General features: G+C 51.6%; 1 protein-coding gene across 1 annotated transcript in view; it reads left to right on the plus strand.

Annotated features, from left to right (window-relative positions):
• Positions 1–20,143, plus strand: part of ASTN2 (astrotactin 2) — a gene marked incomplete at its 5' end in the record, with an annotated part of 343,253 nt that overhangs the window by 104,525 nt on the left and 218,585 nt on the right. The window contains 2 exons of the mRNA XM_084272571.1: positions 1,860–2,009; positions 9,918–10,025. Of these exons, the coding sequence (XP_084128697.1) occupies positions 1,860–2,009; positions 9,918–10,025 (258 nt within the window). The remainder of the gene's footprint in view (positions 1–1,859; positions 2,010–9,917; positions 10,026–20,143) is intronic.

The following is a 20,143-nucleotide window of genomic DNA, read 5'->3' on the forward strand; positions in this document are numbered from 1 at the left end:
CCCTCACAGACACGGCAGCAGAGTGCTGAGCCTCCTTCCCCAGCACCTCTATGGATCCCTGCGGGACAGGGTTGGATGTGTGCTGTTGGGTGAGACTAGATGCTCTTTGGAGACCTTTTCCTGCTCTTGATTTATTGGGGTTTTTTTCTTCTTTTATTTTTTTCCCCGTGTGACATTGCCTACTGGGGCATCCCACACCACAGGGATCTGCCTGTGCCTGCTGTAAACACGGGGGCCTTTGGGGAGCCTGATTCTGAATGACTGGAAGGCGTAATGTAGCTGGTGCTTTAGGCCACCCTCTCTTGGAGCAGTCCCAAAATTTTAATTTCCCATCCTGGGCATTTCCTCAACAGCAGGTTTGATCCTTGCCACTCCCTGGCTCAGTGCTGGATGGCTGGATCCTTTCCCATGGGCACAGCACTCTCCTCCCAGGTTTTGGTTCCATCTCTACAACCTGCGGAGGTAGACAGTCACCCTGGGGTGATCTAAAGCTTCTCAAGCTCAGGGAGACAGAGAAAGTGGCCTCTCTGATTTGGGGAGAGGGAGGGGGAGCTGCTCTAAGGGCTGGTGTGGCACAGGGGGCTCGGGGCTCTTCCCTTCCCACAGTGCTGTTGGAGGAGTCAGCTGCAGACCCTGCATTTGAATCCTTCTCTAGATTACAGATGCCTCATCCTGCATGGCCACATTCTCGTGGCGTGATGAAATGGCCACTGCCCTGAGCTGTGAAGGGAATCGGAGGTCTGGAGCAGTTACACACCCTGAGCTTGCCAGGTGTCTGAGCAGCTCCATAGGGATCTGACATGCCTCTGGACCTGGGAGACGCAACTGTACCTCTGCCTGTAACTGCTGGCAGGCTGGCGTGCTCCACAGTGCTTGTCCATCCCTTATCTGAGAGGGGTGTAGGTGGCCAGTGATCACTGTGTGGGCACACCATGGCCAGGGGAAGTTCGGGAGCTAGTCGTGGGGACTTTGTTGCTCTCAAAATGGAGACAGGACAGAGGTTACATTCTGCTAATGAGTTTATTCGCAGAGCTGACAGAGGCCAAACCGTTTGTTAAACCTGGGAGACCTTTGTGGCCTGCAGGAGGACAAACCTTTTGATCCTGATTTTCATCTTTGCTCTTTGTGAGTGGTTTTGTGGTTTCCTGTAACCTCCCGTTGTGCAGGCGGGTGCCCATCCAACAATTCTGGGTTGGTTTTATTTGGAATCACTGGATGGGGACTGTGAGAGCAAGGAGGGGAGTTACTTATGCATTAGAAAGCCTGGATGTGCTGTGTAGAGTTGCAGTAAACTGTTTTCTGAGCTCTGCTGCTGCTGCCCAACGTATTAATCCAGCCCCTGAAGAGCCCAGGGATTGCTGACCCAGCTTGGAGCATTCCCAGGCTGGGTGTACCTCACTTGCCTGGCTCCCCCACATCACTCCATAATCCAAAACTTGCTTGCCTAGGGGTACCTGTGCCCACAAAAGGCTGCCAAGCCTGAGGAGAGTTAAACCCGACCCAAAGCCAGCTCAGTCCCGGGGGGGTTCCTGTGTGCTTTGGACCCTTCAGGCTGTAACTTCAGTAAGGGGAAGATGCTTCTGAGTGTCCCGCATGCAGATGGGGGAGGAGGCAAGGACTTATCCAAGATGCTGGAAAGCAGTCTGAAAAATGCAATTTCTGTTAACATCCAATTTCTTAATTTCTGTGGCTTTGGTAAACACTGGTTGGGTCCCCATGGGTGACTTTGGAGGGTTTTGGCAGAGCTTCTGCCTCAGACCTCGGCTCATGCTGTCCTCTGCTTGGAAGGGGTTGTACGGGCAGTGGGGACAGGGTGGCCTGGTCCTCTTTTAACCGCAGTCCCTTTGCCGGTGTTGCAGCTCCCGAGGTGACACAGGAGACGGTGGAGTCCCTGATGCAGAAGTTCAAGGAGAGCTTCCGCACCAACACACCCATCGAGATCGGGCAGCTCCAGCCCGCGCTGCGCAGCACGTCCGTGGGGAGACGGAAACGCCGGAGCCGGCCCCGAGGTAGGATGCCACGGTCACCAGCTGCTCCTCAGGTGCCCTGGGTTTGGCCACGTCCAGAGGAGTTTGGCTGGGGGTGAAGATGGGAGCTCCTCACTCTTGCTGCTGACTGGGGGGACCCCAGAGCTCTTCTGTGATGGGATGGAGAAGACAAATCCTGTGCAGCATCCTCTAGGTGGTCTGGTGGAGATACTTGGGAGGGCATCACCTCCCATCCCCACCCCGGGATTTATCCAGGTCTGCTGCAAGCCCAGGGGCCTGCCAACTGCCCCAGCTAACCAGGATTTGGTGGGAGTGAAGTACAGTTTCTGGGCAAGTTTTCCTTTCAGAGGAAGGGGTGAAAGTAATTTTGGCTGTAACTCACATCCCTGGGACCTCTCTTCATTGCACTTTGCTTTTTGGACCATTATTTGAAGGGCCACACAGAGGGTAAGGGCAGCGTTTCGTGGCTCTAAAGGCTGTACAAGAGTGCTGAGGGGTGCTGAGGTTTGCTTGTAGCCTTGATTGTCAGTTGTTAGCAATGCTGGAAACAGCTAGAAGAGGTTGGCTGGAACAGCCCCCTGAGCAGGATCAGTCCTTGTGTAGCATCTTAGTGAGGGAAACTGTCTCCTTGTACTGCTGTGGCTGCTCTAAACACTAATGGCCATGGGTTAAAGGGTGAGTCTGGAGGGTTGGGGTCCAGATTTCCAGCTGGGGAGGAAGCGTTAGGATCTCTCCTGGGACAATGGGCAAGGAGATCCCTTGACCAAGGTCTGCCCCACACACTGTGGGTCTCTGTGGCAGTGCCAGGAACCAGGAAGGCAATACTTTTCTCTCTGTTTACTGTTGGTTTTGTTTTTCATTTATTTATGAGTCTGAAATGTGATCTTTTTTTTTTTTCCCTGGCTACATTTTCCTGCGGTACAGGCCTGGAGAGGGCATTTTTATTATAGCTCAGCCCATAAATTATTCACTTAGTGTGAAGAAAATGTTCTGACTCTTTAACTGGTTTAAATTATTTGGTTTGTTTACTAGTAGTTACTCAAATACTCCTATCTGGGTTTTAGTGTGAGTGCGTGTGGGTGCTTTGTGGTCCACAGTGACTGTCTGATGACGTTTCCCTGACTCCTGGCTCATTTTTTGGGGCTTTTATTTCACTTTTAAACTGTCTTGAAGGCAAGAGGGGGGATTTTGGTCACTAATGGAGTGAGTTAATCAATCCTTGCAGTCGAGCTTAAGGAGACACAACGCCTGGCAGCCAGCAGAGCCTCTGGCTGTGTGGGAGCAGAGTGTGGCCCCAAACAGCCTGGCTTGTCCCCCGTCTCTGGGGACATACGACCTCCATTTCTTACCTCCTCAGGCTGGAGGTCCCCTGCCTCTCTGTAAATCCCAGAGCATGCCCCAAGCAGGAGGTCTTCCCAACCTTCTCCTGGTGACCCCTGCCCCCAGGGTCCCTCTGCCCCACAGGAATAGTCAGTGGGTACCAGGACAGCAGCACCCTTCATTCCCCTCCATTTCTGCCCAGACTTGTCTCCTCTATACCAGGACTGGAAACCAGCTCGTGCCCAACATCTCTGCTTGGGATGAGGAGCTGAATTTCCTCTCTGGCTCCTGTGCCCCACTTAGAAACCTGCTCGTGGTGCGTGCAAGGTCACTGGTCACCCTCCACTCCTCTCTCTCTCCCTCTCTCCCTCCCATGGCCACCAGCACAGGCAGTCCTCAGCAACAGGCAACCAAATTTGGCTTGCCCAGAAGGTCCCCAGCAGCAGGCTTGGCCAGACCCATGTTGGAGAAAGCAGATTGTCTCCCTTGGGGCTCTTGTGCCATTCCCTCTGCTCCTGGAGGGGCAGGGACCCCTGGGAACTAGAGCACATCTAGTTGCATGGCCACAGGACCTCCCCCCATGCCTGGCGCTCTCACCTGTCTCCTGAGGCCTTGGGGGTGATGGAGAAGAGCTGAGCACTGGCACCTTTTACTGCTCTGGTCCTGAGTTGGTTGCAGTAGTCCCAAAGGTGCCTCAAGGCAGGTGGGGATGTCTCACTGCATCCCCTTGCTGTGCAGCTCAGCTCTGGTAGAAGCACAGAGGATGGCTGGAAGGAAAGAGCCCAGGGCAGATGGGAAGGTGCTGCTGTAGCAGTTGCCTCGCCTGCACCAGGAGCAGGATGGGTCTCCAGTGCACTGGCATCCAATCTACTGTGGTTTTCTTGGATCTCTGTTCCTCCTGGCAGCTCTTCCACGGACAGTTGTGTGTGCTGGAGGTGGTGGGGATCTGTGTCTGGCCCTAATTGCCCATGGCATAACACAGCCCATGGGCTTCAGGAGGGAACGGTGACCTGGAGTGTCACCACTTTGGGACCCCTCACCAGCCTACCCTAGGAATAAAAAGATTTTGAGGTCTCAGCCATCAGAAACCAGTGAGCAGCCCCACAAAGCAGCCCAGTTCCAGCATCTCCAGTGGAGATCTCACTCCTCACAGCCCCATCCCGTCCTCTTTTCCTCTCAATTGAAATGCCTTTCTGCTTGCAGACACCACGGCCGGGCGCTGTCTCCATGCCTTTCCCCGTGCCAGAGGGTCTGTTTTTACAGCCTGCGGTTAATTGTCCCTCCGGCGGGCGAGCGGTTGGAGCGCGGCTGCACATTAAGGTTAAACGATGATATCACAACTCACGATGTTTGCTTTTTACATCCAATTGCAAACACAAACCCTTCGCCTCATTAATCCTTTGCAATCCATGGGTTGGAGGGTGGTGTTTTTTTTTCCTCCCCCTAAATGAAATTGTCCGTTTGGGATGCATTTATTTCCTCCTAACAGCCGTGTGACAGTTCCGCTGATGGAGTTTGCATCCAACTTTGTTACTGGGTAGTGACAAGTCGGCCTGACGGATGCATGTGTGTAATTATTTTCTCGCAGTTCGATTTAATTAATGCTTAACCTCATCAGAGCCCTACAGCTGAAGCGCTCTCCCTGCAGGAACCGCCGCACGGCAGAAGGATTTCCTTCACGGAAAGGCTCTGAGAGTTGCTCCTGCAGAAGGACAGGGTAAAGCAAACCAGAAAACAGCCAACCTGCTGTCCCAACCCAACAAAACCAGATCTGGGCTGAGCTTTTCCTCTGCTTGTTCTCTGCCCTAAGTGCATTTAGACCGCTGCCTATAGCTTGCCATTAAATCGGATTCTGTGCTATGTGTTTCTAATGGCGCAGGGAAAGGTTGCATTTTGCTGAGAAGATGGACTTTATAAAAAAAGCCAGCCCCACTGCTGCCCTACCCACTTCCAGTACCATATGACTTTATTTTGTCTAATGCCTTTTTCATACGAACTTTCTCCCCCAACACTTCTAGCCAGTGAGGCGCGTTTAGATTTTATAAATTATAGAGGGAGAGGGAGGATGGGAAGAGCCGAGGTGCAGGATGGGTGGGCTGGAAGGAGGATGTGTCTGCTGAGGGCTGGCAGTGCGGGAGGGAAGGATGCTGTGTCCCAGAGGATCTGGATTTACTAGTTCCCAGAATGCAGCCGGGCTGGTACCCAGAGCATCCCAAGCTGGCTACATGGGAGCAGAGCTGAAACTGGGAAGCGGCACCCTTGGGAAACGCGGGGAGAGACAGCGAAGACTTGGGTTTGGACTGTGTGCCCACCCCAAGGGCTGGATGTATGTCGGGGGGGCAGGGCTGGGAGGTGGCCTTGGGGGAGGCCGGTTTGTGCAGAGAGGGGGTCTGGTGCCCTCTCCTGGGGCAGACCTTTAAAAGCACCCTGGCTTTGAGAGTCAATGAGCGATTAATAGATCCTGCGGCCTGAGGCGGATGTGCTGTACGTCCGTGCTGTGGCTTTACGGGTTTCAGAGGTCTTGGCTGTGCCATAGGGTACCCAAAGTTACCCCAGGGAGGGGCTCGCCATGGTCCCTGCATTTTCCAAGACACCTTTGCCTCCCGCCTAACCTCATCCACCTGTCCTGCTGTGCCCATAGAGCATCATGGTTTGCTGCTGAGGCTGTTTTGGGGTTCAGCTGTGATCTTTCACCTCATCCGAGTCCAAGCATCATGTCCAGCGACTTGAGTTGGTCCTTGGTGGAAGTAAAACCCTTCCTACTTGGCATCTGGAATCAGCATGATCCCAGTTTTCTGTGGTGGTTCCATCACCCAGTTGTTGTACCACCCACCCCGGTGTGGATTTTTGGGCACAGGCAGAAAGGAAAGGGAAGGTCAGTGAAGAAGAGGAATTTTCCCCAGATGAAGCCAGTGTTTGTGTGTATGTAGCCTTGCTGTGGTGACAAACCAGCTCAGAACACTTCCCTTTTACAGGGCTTTGTTCTTTATTGTTTGGTTTTTTTTTTTTTTTTCCATGTGTTGACTGGATACATTTCAAAAGAAAATGTTTGTGTATTTTTTTCCTCCCTAAAACCACATCTAATTTACCTTTCTCTGGCCACATTTGGTTTTTCAGTTAGCTGGTGCTCTTTTGGGGGGTAAGTTAATTAAACTGAAAATTTCCACTTAGCTAATTGTATAGCTCTGCATCGCCTGCCAGCCCTCAGTGATCAGACCTCTCTGCAGTGCTGGGGAGGTGGGGAGGGGAGAACTCATCTGGTTTTAACTGGGAAGCCTGGGAGCAGAGGGGCTTGCGGAATGGTGCCGCAGACTGCAGGGCGGGGAAGTTGTGGGTCTTTAATGCTGTGGGGTATACAGGGTTTGGCCCTTTTTAGGGGGGGAAAGGAGGGATGCAGAGAATCCTTTTGCATTGAAAGTGGGGCTGTGAGGGTGAGAGGATGCATGGACATCAGCGTGGGGGGTTCTGCTGGGGACAAATACTGTCTCTCACTTCTGCTGTAGCATCCAGCTTAGAGGAATTATCTGAGGTCAGCCTGGCCTCAGACGGGAGCTGTCCAAATAGCCTCTGTTACTTAGTGCTTTATTTTAACTCAGCTTTGATTTGTTTTGTATTGGCAGTTGTTGCCCTGAGATTCTCTGTAACCTCCTGGCTTTGGGGAAGGGATTTAAAATGTCAGGGTGGCTTTTTTTTTTCCCTCTTATTTTTTAACGATTAAAAAACACCTTTAAAAAATACACATGGCCTTAGCTAACAAAAAGTCTTTGGGGATGATGGAGGCTCTAATTCATGAATTTTATTTCCCTAGTCCCCACTTACCATTCATGCTACCATCTTTAATTACACCTTAACGAGTGGTGTTTGCCTTGGCACCCCGCCTTGCTCCCTGCTAAATTAATGTCGGGCACAAAACGAGTGCCCTGCCCCGGCACACAGCTGAGCTGCCATCTATTTGAACGCATTAACGAGTTTGTAAATCTGCAAACAGGATTAGAGATGAGAGCATCTTCCTTGATGCCAGGTTCCCAGGCAGTGGGGCAGGAGACGGGGATGCGGGAGAAGAGGGGGGAGCTTTATTTTTTCTCAAATCTAAATAGGAGTAAACTGGGTGTAAAGGGGGTGTATCTCCTTGGGGGAGAGCCATTGTGGAGAGTTGCTGTGCGTCCCAGTACTCAGTGCTGCAAAGTTGCTGTTTCCCTGTCCTCTCTCTTTCAGGCACCTCACTCTGCTTTGTAATCACTTGCGACGATTTGGATCTTTTTCTTTTCTATTACTTGGTGATTTTCTCCTCCTTGTTAAAGAGAACAGGAGTGCTGACCCAGCAGGGCTGCCTGGTTGTAGTTGGGTACTCTCCCTCTTCAGCCCCATCGGCAGCTGCACAGAGATGCTCTCTGCTGTGGGCATCCTCAATCCCATTACCCCAGCAAGCAGCTGCCACCGAGGTCAGCTGATGCAGGAGATATTGTCCCAAGCATGAACATCTCCTAGGGATGCTTTGACAAGAGTTTGGGGCCAGTTTAATGTGGAATCAAGTTCACTGTGTGATCAGTTGAGGATCAGCATTCCTGCATCTTACAGTCTGCCTCGACTGGGCTCTGGGACCCCTGAAACAGCTGCCAAGATGCATTCTGGCATCCTTGATAGCATGAAGAGGTAAAAGCACATCCCTCACAGCCGTTTCTCTGCCCTGGGTGTGTGTTTCCAGGCTGACCTCTGCCATGGTGTGTTGGGTCAGGGGAGACATTTCCGCTGCAGGCTGGGGACCTGCGCTGGGTCTCCCAACTCCTGTATTTATACATCCTGCGCAGTGCTGGGTAATCAGAAAATGCAATATCGCTGTCACCAGCTCTCCGAAGACATCCAGCCTGAGTAATTTAACATGTCAGCGCCATCCATCACAGAGACGCAGCCGGCAAACAAACGCGGTGCGGCCGGAGGGGGCTGGGATGGTGGCTGGTGGAGCGGCTGGTGCCTGTGCCGGCTGCCTGGACATCTCAGTGGGGTGTGAGAGCAGAGTGAGCACCAGAGATGACTGTCTCTGTCCATCCCCCAGCCATCTGCCCACACAAAAGGGACCAGGTCGGGCTCATGGGAAGGTGGCAGAGGGATGTGCCATATCCTGCTTGTGCAGGCAGCATCCAAGTCCCACTCCTGGGAAGAGGAGATGGGTCTGTTGAGCTCCGGGATGGTGGGGGTGGGGGGATCCTCCCGTAGCTGGTGTCTGTCTCCCAGCTCCAGGCATCATCCACAGCAGAAGGGCTCAGCAGCAGAGCTGTAGTCCTGGCTGGTCGCCCAAGGGCCTGTGTTAGGAGCCCAGGTTAATTAAGATTTTCCTCACTGATGTGAATAAGCCTTATTGGTTTTACCACTCTGTGCTGCCCTTCAGCACCACGGTCCCTGGTGCGGGTGTATCGTGACATCAGTTGTTTGCTGTAATAGCAGGGTCTGAAAAGAGGCTGGGGGTGGGTTGTGGTTTGGGGTGTGAGTCTGTAAACCCCACTAAGCCCCCCTGTCCAAGCACCATACACTTCTGTGTGCAAGCACTGACCCCTCCTACTGCTTTCAGGGGTAAAGAAGCTGGCAGAGCTTTTTCTACCCCTCTCATGCACCTCCCTGAGGGCACTGCACAGCCAGGTGGGGCACGGATGGGGCAGGAGCCACGTGCCGAGCTCCCTGTGTCCCTCTTCTCCTGCCAGCCACCTCTCATTGTGGTGATTAAGGGTTTCAGAGGGCAGAAGGTACAGCTCGTTTTCTGTTCTCCTGCCAAGAAGTGGGGAAATTGTGCTTCTGCCTAGAATAAAGGATTTTTTAAAAACAGTAAAATATTTTAATGGCAGTTTAAAGGGCCACTGTCAACCCCCAGAGGCCTCTTTGCTTTAAGCTCTGTGAGGATTGAAGGACTTCTGCCAGTTAGAGTCTGTGTTGCTCTTTAAGCCTCCACCACTCCAGCTGCTGGAGTGAGCCAGGCTCCTCCCGCATCCTGCACTGTCCCCAGCTCCAGGAGAGAGATGTGGGATAAACTGGGGGCCAGCCCTGCTCCTCCTTGGCTGTGGCCCTTGGTACTGACTGCTGTAGGGATGCATGCTGTAGGGATGCATGCTGCTGGCTGTCGTGGAGAGCTGGTGGAGCAGCAGACAGGCCAAAGTGGGTGCTGAAGGAGGGAAGCCAGACCCTCACCATGCAGCGGGGTCCTGAGTGCCCCCAAATGCTGTACACTGCTCTTCTCTGCTGAGCTTGCTATGAAGCAAACACCTAAAATTCACCATGTAGGCGTCCTTGGGGAGAGCAGCTTCAGCATCCAGAAGTTTTCTCTGTAAATACATTGCAATACTCTTGTAAAAATACATCCCTGGGGGTAGGAAGTGTCCCTTTACATTCACAGCACAGTTGGCACTGTGGAGTCTTGATTCTTGATGAGGGCAATAAGGAACCAGCAAATTATGAGTGGCAAAAGTCACCAGTCGTTTCTGCTGACCTCAAGCAGAGCATCTGGGCTGGGAGTGGTGGACGCCAGCCAAATCCTGCAGCTCTGTCAAGCAGTTCACAGCTCCCCCCACTGCCGTGGGTCCCAGTGGACAGCACTGATTTTTTCCTCTCCATTGCCTGCAGGTGGGATCGGGTTTGGACGTGCCAAAGGAAACTCCGGCTCAGAGGCAGATGATGAAACCCAGCTGACCTTCTACACCGAGCAGTATCGGAGCCGGAGGCGGAGCAAAGGTACAGAATGACATAGGCACCAGTGATGCACGTGGGAGTAAGGGATGGGGAGGGGTGAGCATCTGGACCGTATCCATGAGTGATGCTTTCTGGTGCTGTGTGAATCCAGGTAAGGACACAATACCAGTCTGAAGGGGTAGAGGTATCCCAAGGCGTGATGTTTGTGTGATGCAGGACTGTGTAGGAGCCATCGGTGGCATTTCCTGGGGATGTCACTGAGGTTCTGGGTTTCTTTCATTGTTTCTAGTATCCATTCCATTACACCTGCCCTGGCACTGTGTGTACTGGCACATGGTGACCATGTCTGTCATTATCCTGACTCCAGTGCAGCTGTAAGGATGGTCACCTTAGCAATTCCTTGCTCCGAATTCCTATTTTCTACTCTTTATTTCCTGTGCAAAACATCCATCAGATGGAAATTTCCCAGCCTTCCTCTCAGCACAAAGGCAATTAAAAGGAACAAATTCAAAATGAGGGTTGGGGCAGGGATTTGTCGACCGGAGTCCCTTCAGACTCTGTCGTGAGTTAGAAGAGTTCAGAAACTGAAATACCATCTGCAGTTTGAAACCAGCATCTCCGTTTCCTCCGGTCACATCACGCAGATGGTTTTTGCTGGAGATCCTCGGGCCGAGCTCTTTGGTGGAGGACAGGGCGAACCTTGCTTGCTGCTGCTGCTGCATTTGAAAAATCGCTGCCAGAAAATAACTACGTTGGGAAGCAATTTAAAAATTGCACAGTGGGTCTGCTCTCTCCATTTGTTTTCTCTATTAAGCCGGGCATCGGCAGAGCGCAGCACGCCAGATAGATGCCTGCGCCCAGCGCAGCAAGCGCGGCCCCATTTGTTTCAATGATTAGGCATTCCCATAAATGCTAGCAATGTGTTTATTTGAATGTGAAATTACCTCCAACACCTCTGATCAGCTTGATGATCACACGTGGGAATAAACACACACGTGCACAGGGGTGTATTGCAGTTTGCTCCTGCCGAAAGGCAGGGCATTCTGGGGTGGTTTTTTCCCTTTTCCTTTTTTTTTTCCCCACTTCCACATGTTTTAGAACCACAAGAAATTCTCACCAAGTCTCAAATGAGCTCGTGATGAAAAGCAAGGAGAGGATTTGTGAGTTGAAGTTACCTGTTGCAGTACCAAGGTAACAGTGTTAAGGGGAAAAACGACACTTGAGAGAAAGAAGAAATTGATTGTGTTCCAAATGGGGATGGGAGAAACGGTCCTGAGAAGCCACTGGTGCAGAGGGAGAATTTCCCAAGTGCTGAAGGAGCTTTTTTGCAATGATTTATTCTGAAATACAGGGTGTGAAAGTCCTTGGGTACTTTGGAAAAGTCACTGAACTTCGGGATGGGGTTTTTTTCCCAGCTGCCCCAAGGGAAGGGGGAGGTGGTGCACAAGCAGGGCATGGAAAAGCATGTTTTAATGAAAGGCAGATAAATCTTTGCTTTCCCTCTGCCTTGACGCCATTCCCCGTGGGGTCAAGTGCTCTGTCAGTCTCTCGAAACATTCTCATGCTGGATGCTGGGTACAAAGATATTCTTATTGACATATATGTTGGCTTTGGGTTGTTTGTTTAAGCTTCCTTGTAGAGCAGACATAAAGGAATAGATAAATGGGAAGAATTCCTTTCTTTTTCTTTGAATAAGCTGTTGTTCACCTGGGCAGCTTTGATGGCTGGTTTGAAGGGAATTCAGGAGGAAGAGCTGCTTTGCACTGTTTCACAATGCTGCCTGTTAGATCTACGTTAGTGTTTGAGTGATGCTGTGGGAACCTGGTTTGTTCGTGTTCAGTGGTGGCTGACCGAGGGAATTGTCTTGTGTAAAGTCCCCATTGTATTTCCCCTCCTGTCTTGCTAAATTTTGCCATCACTGTGTCCTTGAAAGGAATTTTCCATTATCCTTTCATTGACTCTTCTCTCCCTCGTGGAAGGAAAGCAATAGCTTAGTAGGAAGTCACAGTATCAAACTCATAATTACCAGTTGAGCAAAGATCCATAATTGGACGAGATCATAACTCTAATAGAGAAGGATACATCGTCAGATACAGTTAATTCTTACAATGATGTTCCTCTATTGATTTCAACCGTGGTTGCGTGTCATTGCAGGTACAGTGAGATAGTTATCAGGTCCAAGGAGAGAGATTCCTTGGGATTTCTCTCCTCGAATTAGGTTTTGCAGGACTAAGCATCATTACTGATACTGTCAAGGCATTGATCCCAGCCGATGCGAGGGCAAGTTTCCACTTAGGTGTCATGTAGGTTTGGGTTTGCTTTGAGCTTTGTCAAAGACAGCTATTGAAGTGGTCATGGGCTTTGTCTCCTGTGAATATCAAGTGAAGGAGAACTTGTTCTGATAGCTCAGGAGCAGCAGACCTGGTGATACCTGGTTTTCACTGCTGGAATATAAGGAAAAGTAAATCTGATCTGTGTGGGGCTCAGGCATCATCTTCTGTGGTCCTAGCACACCGTACCACCCATCTTCTCAGCTTCTGGTCCTGTGGGATTCCCTGGTATCTATGTTCCCCATCTTTGGAAAGTCTTCAGAGAAGTTAGAGGAGAGGACAGTGTTGGAAATAGGACAGAAGAGACTTTCCCATGGCCCTGTGTCACAGTCCACAACCAAATAGACTAATTTGGCAGAGATTAAACCCCCTTATATTCCAACTGACCTCAGATTACTCTGGGTGGCTGGGGTTGGCTGGGCTTAAGCCCTGAGTGAGGTCCAATTAGGTGTTTTATTGTGACCAGGTCTTTGCAATCCTCAGGAATAGAATTGAGACTCAAAACAGAGTCAACTGTCAAGTCACAAGTGTGCAAGAGAAGGGGAAAGAAAGAGAAAAGAGTGGAAAAGTTAGAGTGAGAGAGTATGATAGCTACCACCAGGGAGCTGCAGCATCCCATCAGTCCAAAATCTTCAGGTCTGATGGGGGAACATTCCTCCCCATCTTTGGTGTTTCCCTTTTACAGTGTTGTCTCATTGCATAGTCAATAAGTCCTTGGGACAGCCACACCTTCCACCTGGCAGTGGGACCTATACCCAGTATGGCATCCTGAGGGTCCTCAAAAGTTTGAGTGGGTTTGAGCCACCTCACACTTTGTCCTTCAGTTGACTCTGGGCCTGGGTGCATAGCAGATACCTGTTCCTGACAGGTGGAATTTGGTGGAGTTCACTTTGTTGTGTGCTGATGAGATTTGGCAGTTGTTGGGATGATTGAGGGAGAGAAGTATGGTGATTGAGAAAGAAGAAAGGGTGTGTGGGGGGGTTGGTTCTGCCCCACAGTTATTAAGGCAAATCTCCAGTCACACGCCATGGTGCTCCTCTGCTGTTGAGCTCGCTCCAGGTTTGAGCTGGGCGAGGCAGTGCTGGTCACTGGTGTCTCTGGGGAGCTGGGTCATGCCAGCAAGTGTTCTGTGAGTACCTGTTGCCCTAGGTTCAGCTGGGATAGTGATTTATTTCTAGCAGCCACTATAGTGCTGCGTTTGGGATCCAGGCTGAGAATGCTGTCAATAACACACTGATGTTTTAGTTGTTGCCAAGCAGTCAAGGACATCTCAGCTTCTCACAGTGCCCCGCCAACAAGGGGGCTGGGGATACACAAGAAGCTGGGAGGGACATGGCCAGGACAGCTGACCTAACTGATCAACAGGTTCTTACATACCATACATCATGTTCTGTATATAACAGAGCTGCAGACCTGGTGATAACCTGGGGGAATGCTGGGGGGCAGACCTGGTGATATGAGGGGTCAGTGGGAAGGTGAGACAGCTTGGGAAGTAGCTGAGCATTGGCTTTGGGTGGTGAGAAATGTGCTGTTCATCACTTGCTTTGTATGTTTTATCATTAATATCGTTACCACCATCTTCCCTTCCTGTCCCACTAAACTGTCTTTATCTCTAACCTACGAATTTACTTTTCTTTGCCTTTTCCATTCTCTCCCACTTTGTGCTGCAGAAGAAAGCGAGTGAGTGAATGGCCATGTGACTCTTCTAGCTGCCAGGTTAAAGCACACCAACCGTCTCCACCACAGCCCTGTGCCTGTGCCAGCTCTCTGCTTCTTTTTGGAGGATCAGTGTGGCCGCTGCTCTGGATGGCAGGGTTGGTTTTCAGTCCCAAGAGAGCTGGAATTTGGATTCTTGCTTTTCTAAGTGAAAGATGTCCTGAGAGAGGCTGTTGGGCAATGTGGAGCTCCATGCTGGGTGGCTGGAGGGTCCCTCAGTGGGGGCCAGGGCTGGCCAGTTTGCTCTTTCCTACTGACCTTCATTACTAACTCCATGAGATTTCCAGAAATTAGGGTTTTTTTCAAGCTGTTCACGACAGCTTTGGGTGCTGCAGGGTTCTGCTAGCTCAGAGGGTTGTCTCTCCCCTTCCCCAGTGCTCTGGGAGGATCTGGAAGCCTGGGCACCCCATCTTATGCTGGCCATGGCGTGTGGCTGGCTCCTGTCTGCGAGGCTGTCAGTCATCACACCTTTCACCGCTGCTAAAGTCTCCGTGAGAGAGAACTGCCAGTGCTGTAGAGCTGCTAATCCACGTCCCCAGCTGCCCATCACGGGCGATATCAAGCTTTGATACTTACTCGGCTCCTCTCTTCCCCTGAGCAGCGTGGGATGTGTTCAGTCAGGTCCCCCTCTGTGTTCAACAGGAAAATATTAGTAGCAAAACATGCCCCACCCCCCCAAACCGGGGAGGCAGAGCCCCGTGCACAAACCGTGCTTGCGTGGTGAGTTGCTCCCATGCCATCCCCCTCGCTCTGTGCTGGTGGTTGCCTCCTGCCCAGGACAACCTCTTCAGCTCGGGGTCTGACCTTGCAACCCTCAGCTCCCAGGCTGCATATAGTGCCTGCCCGGTGGCTCTTCAGGTATCTGTAAGGATGGGGACAGGGGGGAAGAAAAAAGATGTGGCAGGGTAACTCCAATGCCGTGGCAGGCTTCCTGCAGTGGTGGGCTGGCCCCTGCGCTTTGCTCAAGGACTCTGTGAGTCTAATGAGCCCCTGTAGCTCACTGGTGGGGAGAGGGGAGGCTCTCCCACCTTCATCTGTGTTCTCGGGCTGCGGAGCAGCTGCTCTGTAGGACAGTTCCAGCTCTTTCAAAGCCCTTTCTAGAAGAAGCTCTCCAAGGGGCTAAATGAAGACTAAATCGGTATCCCATCATGTCTTCAGGGCAGATGATTTCAGGGGAAACTGAGGCAGGGAAAGTGATGGCATCATATGGAGACCTCAGCGAGGAGCTGAGCGTATTGGCCCCCATTCGTCTTGGAGACCTGGAAACCCTCTGGCTTGTTGTGCAGCCTGGCCGTTGTCTGAGCCCTGGCACCTGTCTGGGGTCCCTGCGACTGCTGCTAAGCCCCTGGGGCTGATGTCACTTCCCACATCAGGCCGAAAGGCCAGGTACAGAGAGTTGCTGGAAACCCAGATACAAAGTGGAGCACTGGGTGCAAGTGCAAAGTGATGCTGTGATGGTGGAGAGGTTCTGAAGGGCACCCAGCACACAGACCCAGCTGGGATCTCTCATCGGACCTCTACAGCAGGCTGCTGCTCTTCAAAGCAGCCTCTAGCATCTGCAGCCCGGCTGGACCACCCTGAGACACTTGGGTCTGGGGTGGCTTCACTCCTCTCCACATCATCTCTATTACAGCTTGTTAAAAGAAATGCAGGAGATACCCATCGCATTGTCATGCATAGCTTTCAATCAGGGGTACGTTCCCATCCCAGGAGAGGTCCCCAACCCTCCAGGGAAGGGAGGATGTGCTTTTGGGATGCTCCTCAGCCGAGGTCTCCCCGAACAAGGCACCCGGCTGTTTCCATGGCAGGCAGCGATGGTTTAGACGAATTAGCAGAGTCCAATTATGTGCCTTGGACTGGTGTCAGCCACGCGCGTGCGCGAGCGTGTGTGTGTATGTGTGTGTGCGTGCGCCTTGCTGGCTGGCAAAGTCTTCTGAGGGCTGTTAGAGAAATGAGAAGCTGAGCTTTGATCTGCCTCTGTATTTGGTGTATAAAACAAGGCCTTTTATAAGGGAATATTAGGTATTCGGAGTCTGTTACATATGAGGAAGCTTCGCTTTGATCCTCTCCTGTCTCCGGAGGCAGCAGACACTTATTATTTCATGGGCAACTAAATGAAATGCGGAATGAAATTTGGGTACCGTTCCCTGTGCTCTGCCTGTCCCCCCGGCCCTGCCAGGGTGAGTGAACACCACGAGCAGCGCGTCACCCCGTCTCTGCTGTGGTCCTGGGGGAATCTCCCCCTCTGGCTCCGCACCGCGTTCGTCTAATCACGCCGGCGGCTTTCTAAGTGGGGAAGATGCTGTCGGGAATCAAGTGGGAGACAAAAGGTGATTAAAACAAACATGGGTTTGGTTGCATACACTGGTTAAGAGGGAGCAATGGGTCTGTCTGTGCCTTGTGAGGGCAGGGAAGAGCATCCCAGAGTGAACAAACCAGGGTCCCACATGGCCTGGGCATCCCACACCCCTGCACAGATGACCATGAGGGATGCTGTAACTTCCCAACCTTTCTCAGCTTTGAAAAGCTCTGCCATGGATGCTGTTTGCAGCAAGCAAACAAACGTGGTGCTTCAGCATGATGGTTTATTTTGGTCCCAGAGCAAGTAGGCACTCCATCAGCACATAAAACCCACCCAGCAGCCCTCTCCATCCCTGTTAGGCTCCGTCTGTGTGGGGAAGCTGGGCTGGAGCTGCTCCAGTAGCCTCTTTGGTCCCGTAAGTCCTCAGTGACTAGATATTGGGGATACATGCGTGCTTCTGCCAGTGCCTGGGGTTCTGTGTGGCGTACTGAGGTTTTGGGGAGAAGGACTGCTGCAGGAAGCCAAGTGTAAGCTGGGGGAGCGGAGCGGGGTCCACAATTAAAGTGGTTGCAGTGCCGCGGCAGCCGCAGGCTCTTTAACTTCCCCGGACTGCGCTAGAGATAACAGCTTTTACATCTGTTCCTGGAGGCAGTGTGGGTCTTTCTCTTTATTTATTTATTTTTTGATTGTATCTGATACAGCCTCAGCGAGTAATTGAGTGTTTGAGAGTGAAAAATTATCTCTCCGGCTTGGCCCTTATCTTGACAGCAAAGCAGCACTTTTAATTTAATTTTGTTCAGAGCATGTGGGTAACAAATTTCACTAATCGCTCTGCTGTCGCCCTCCGCATGGTAACGAGTCTCTTGTTTCCCAGGAAGCAGAACATAAACACGGGGCTGGATGCGGGCGGGAGGAGGGCGAGGGTTAGTACCGGCTGGAAAATGAAGACGTGTTTCGGCACCGATGCTCGGCGTGCCCCTGACACGAGGGATTTGTCTCCTGGCAGGAGCAGAGGGGAAAGTGGGAGGAGGCTGGGGGTGGTGGATGCTGCATTCGCCTTAGCACGCTGCTTGGCTATGGGGGAAACTGAGTCATGGAAGGGATGTACCCCAATCCATGAGGAGCTGTTGCAGAGCAGAAATTTCTAGTCCCACCTTGCTGCTCACTTTTGCATCTATTCAAAAAAATAATGGAAGGAAGGAAAGACAAAATTATTTTGTTGGTTGATTGGTTGTTGGGGCTTTTTTTGGCATGTCTGGCTTTGGACATCTCAGCCTGGCTTTGCTGGTGGAATGGTGATGGGGGAGTGGGCAGGGCAGCACAGCAGAGGTCCAGCGGTGATGGGCAGCTCACAGGGTGCAAGGCATCTCCATCCAGGTCCCTGGCCTGTCTCCAAAACCAATTCAGCCATCTGACTGGCCTTCACTGGCCAAACACAATCCTCCCTGGGCTGTGACTCAACACGAGCCATTTCATAGATAATGATTATTTCCCCCCCTTTTTTTTTCCTGTAGGAATAATGGTTTTGTTACACTGTGTTGGAAATTGCTTTCTCTCCTCCTTAAAGTGAAACCTTCCACTCAGATTTGCCTTTATGTTTGTATATTGTAAAATTGGGACTCATCTGGGGTTTAAAACAAAACAAACCAAAAAAATCAGACCTTAATTCCAGGAGAAGTGTTTCCATTGATTTGTGTGAAAGAAAATTCCAGTGCAGGCAATCTCTGCCTTTAAATATGTAGCTGTTTCTTTAATGTGATTTTATCTCAACCGATTCAGCACTGAGAACATGAAAGCCAAACTGACTTCATTGATTTTAATTGTCCATGCCCAGAGAAATGCAAAAAAACCCCAAAAAAGTATCAGAGTCAGGAGAGCAAATTGGGTTTGTGCAAATTCTGCCCTTTCTGCTACACTGGAGGAGGTCTGAGATGTGAGCAGGAGACCCTGCCCATAGTGATGGGGCTGGTGGGTCAGCAAAGACCAGTGTCTCAACCCATGCCACCTCAGTCATCTCAGTTCCCCCCACCCTTCCTTGCCCCTTCCTTACCCAGCCTTCAGGGCTCTTCCTTGCCCTCTGCTTCCCCCTTTCCTCATCCTCATCCTCATGACTGAATTTGCTGGCTGCATCTCCCCACAAGCTGCAGGTGTGGTGTTTTAGAGCAAAAGGGCAGCACCACGGGCAACTGTGTAAATAGGATGTGAATACATCTGTTTAGTGTATGGGGCATTAAAACTCCAGGAGCACACAAAGGGCCAAGGCTCGGGCTGCTGGAGGAACGTGAGTGCAAGTTGGGGTTGAGCAGTGCTGGCTGTGGTGCTGACCAAAGCTCAACTGATGGATCCTTGACCTTGCCACAGGGTCTGGCATCCTGGCCCCAACCTCCCCACAGTGGCTGTGCCACCCTTGGCATCCTTCTCTCCCTGATCAGGGCTGCTTTTTCTGTAGCCACCGCCCTGTACCATACTGGAGGACATCTTGGCTAATTGCTAGTGGGTAATTTGTGAATGTTAATAGTATTAATCTGATTCAGCATGCACTTAGCAAGATCAACTCCTCTATAAATCCAGAAGTGTCTGATCTCACCCTTCTGCTGCAACACACAGTAGCCTTTCCCCCTTGCTGTCCCCTGTCCCTTCTTAATGTGTGCCCTCTCTGCTGCCTTAGGGGTGAGAGGGGTCTCTCTGGGGGACAATGAAGCTGCTGCTTTGGGGCTGATCCACATCTTGCTGGCTCTGGGGATGAAGCTGGAGACAGCCCCATGCCCAAACCCTGACCAAGGTCCAGACTGGAGGTGTGAGCACCAGCACTCAGGATTAGTTCAAGGCAGCGATGGAGAAGGTGCCTGCTGGAGGAGAGGCTGAGGCCAGGCATCATGGAGAGAGTTTGCAATGAAATGCCTGGTTGTGCTGTCACTGTGCTACTCAGATGCTGCCTTTGGTGGGGTGGGTCGTGGCATTAACATCCATCCCCCAGAAGTGGCTCTGGGGCAGATTGGTCCATGAAGGCTTGTTGGGACCCTGGGCCCGGAGAGCTGTGTCTATCTGTAACGAGGATGCCCCATCTCATCCCATGTGTCTGGAGTGAGAGGGACCATCCTGACATAGAAGGGGTGGGGATGCTGTGGCGAGGGGCAGGGCAGGGAGGGGAGCCAGGCGTGGGGGTACTCCATGGCAAGAGCCGCCTGCCAACACCTCTGCTCGTCTTAATTGGCGTTTGCTTTGATTCGACATGATCTCCCGCTTGTAAAACACCTTGAGATGTTTCTGTGTGTGAGAGTGTCCTGGAAACGCTGTTGTACGGCATTAATGAGCCCCTGCTGGAACATAAAGCAGCATCATTAGGAGCGCCCAACTCCTCCGACGCGCCGGCAGCAGCGGCCGTGTGCTGGGAGCAGCATGGGGATGCCGGGGATGCGAGACGGGCTGCGGTCTCACCCCGCACCGGGCACTTGTGCATGCGGCACGGCGGCCGGGCGCTGGCGTCTGCGCCATGCGTTGCTAAGCAGTTCAGGCACTCGCTGTTCTCCCCAGCTCAGTTTCCCCAGCCCCATCTTCCTCGGGTGGTAGAAATACATTTTAATATCCGAGTAGCCTCCAAACATTCCGTATTATGCTGTTATCTTCAGGGGGGTTGAGCGGGGAAGATTGCAAAGCACTCAGTGCTTAACACCCACATATGGCTAACACTATGGGCTGTGTGCTGATAAAGATGGGGTAATTAAAGTGTATTTTTTTTATAGACTAATCTCCCAAGCATGTATTTATGAGCCTGATTTAGAAACATCATATTACCAAGAGCACAGGATATT

Source organism: Gallinula chloropus (assembly GCF_964237585.1).
Source record: "Gallinula chloropus genome assembly, chromosome: 18".
NCBI lineage: Eukaryota > Metazoa > Chordata > Aves > Gruiformes > Rallidae > Gallinula > Gallinula chloropus.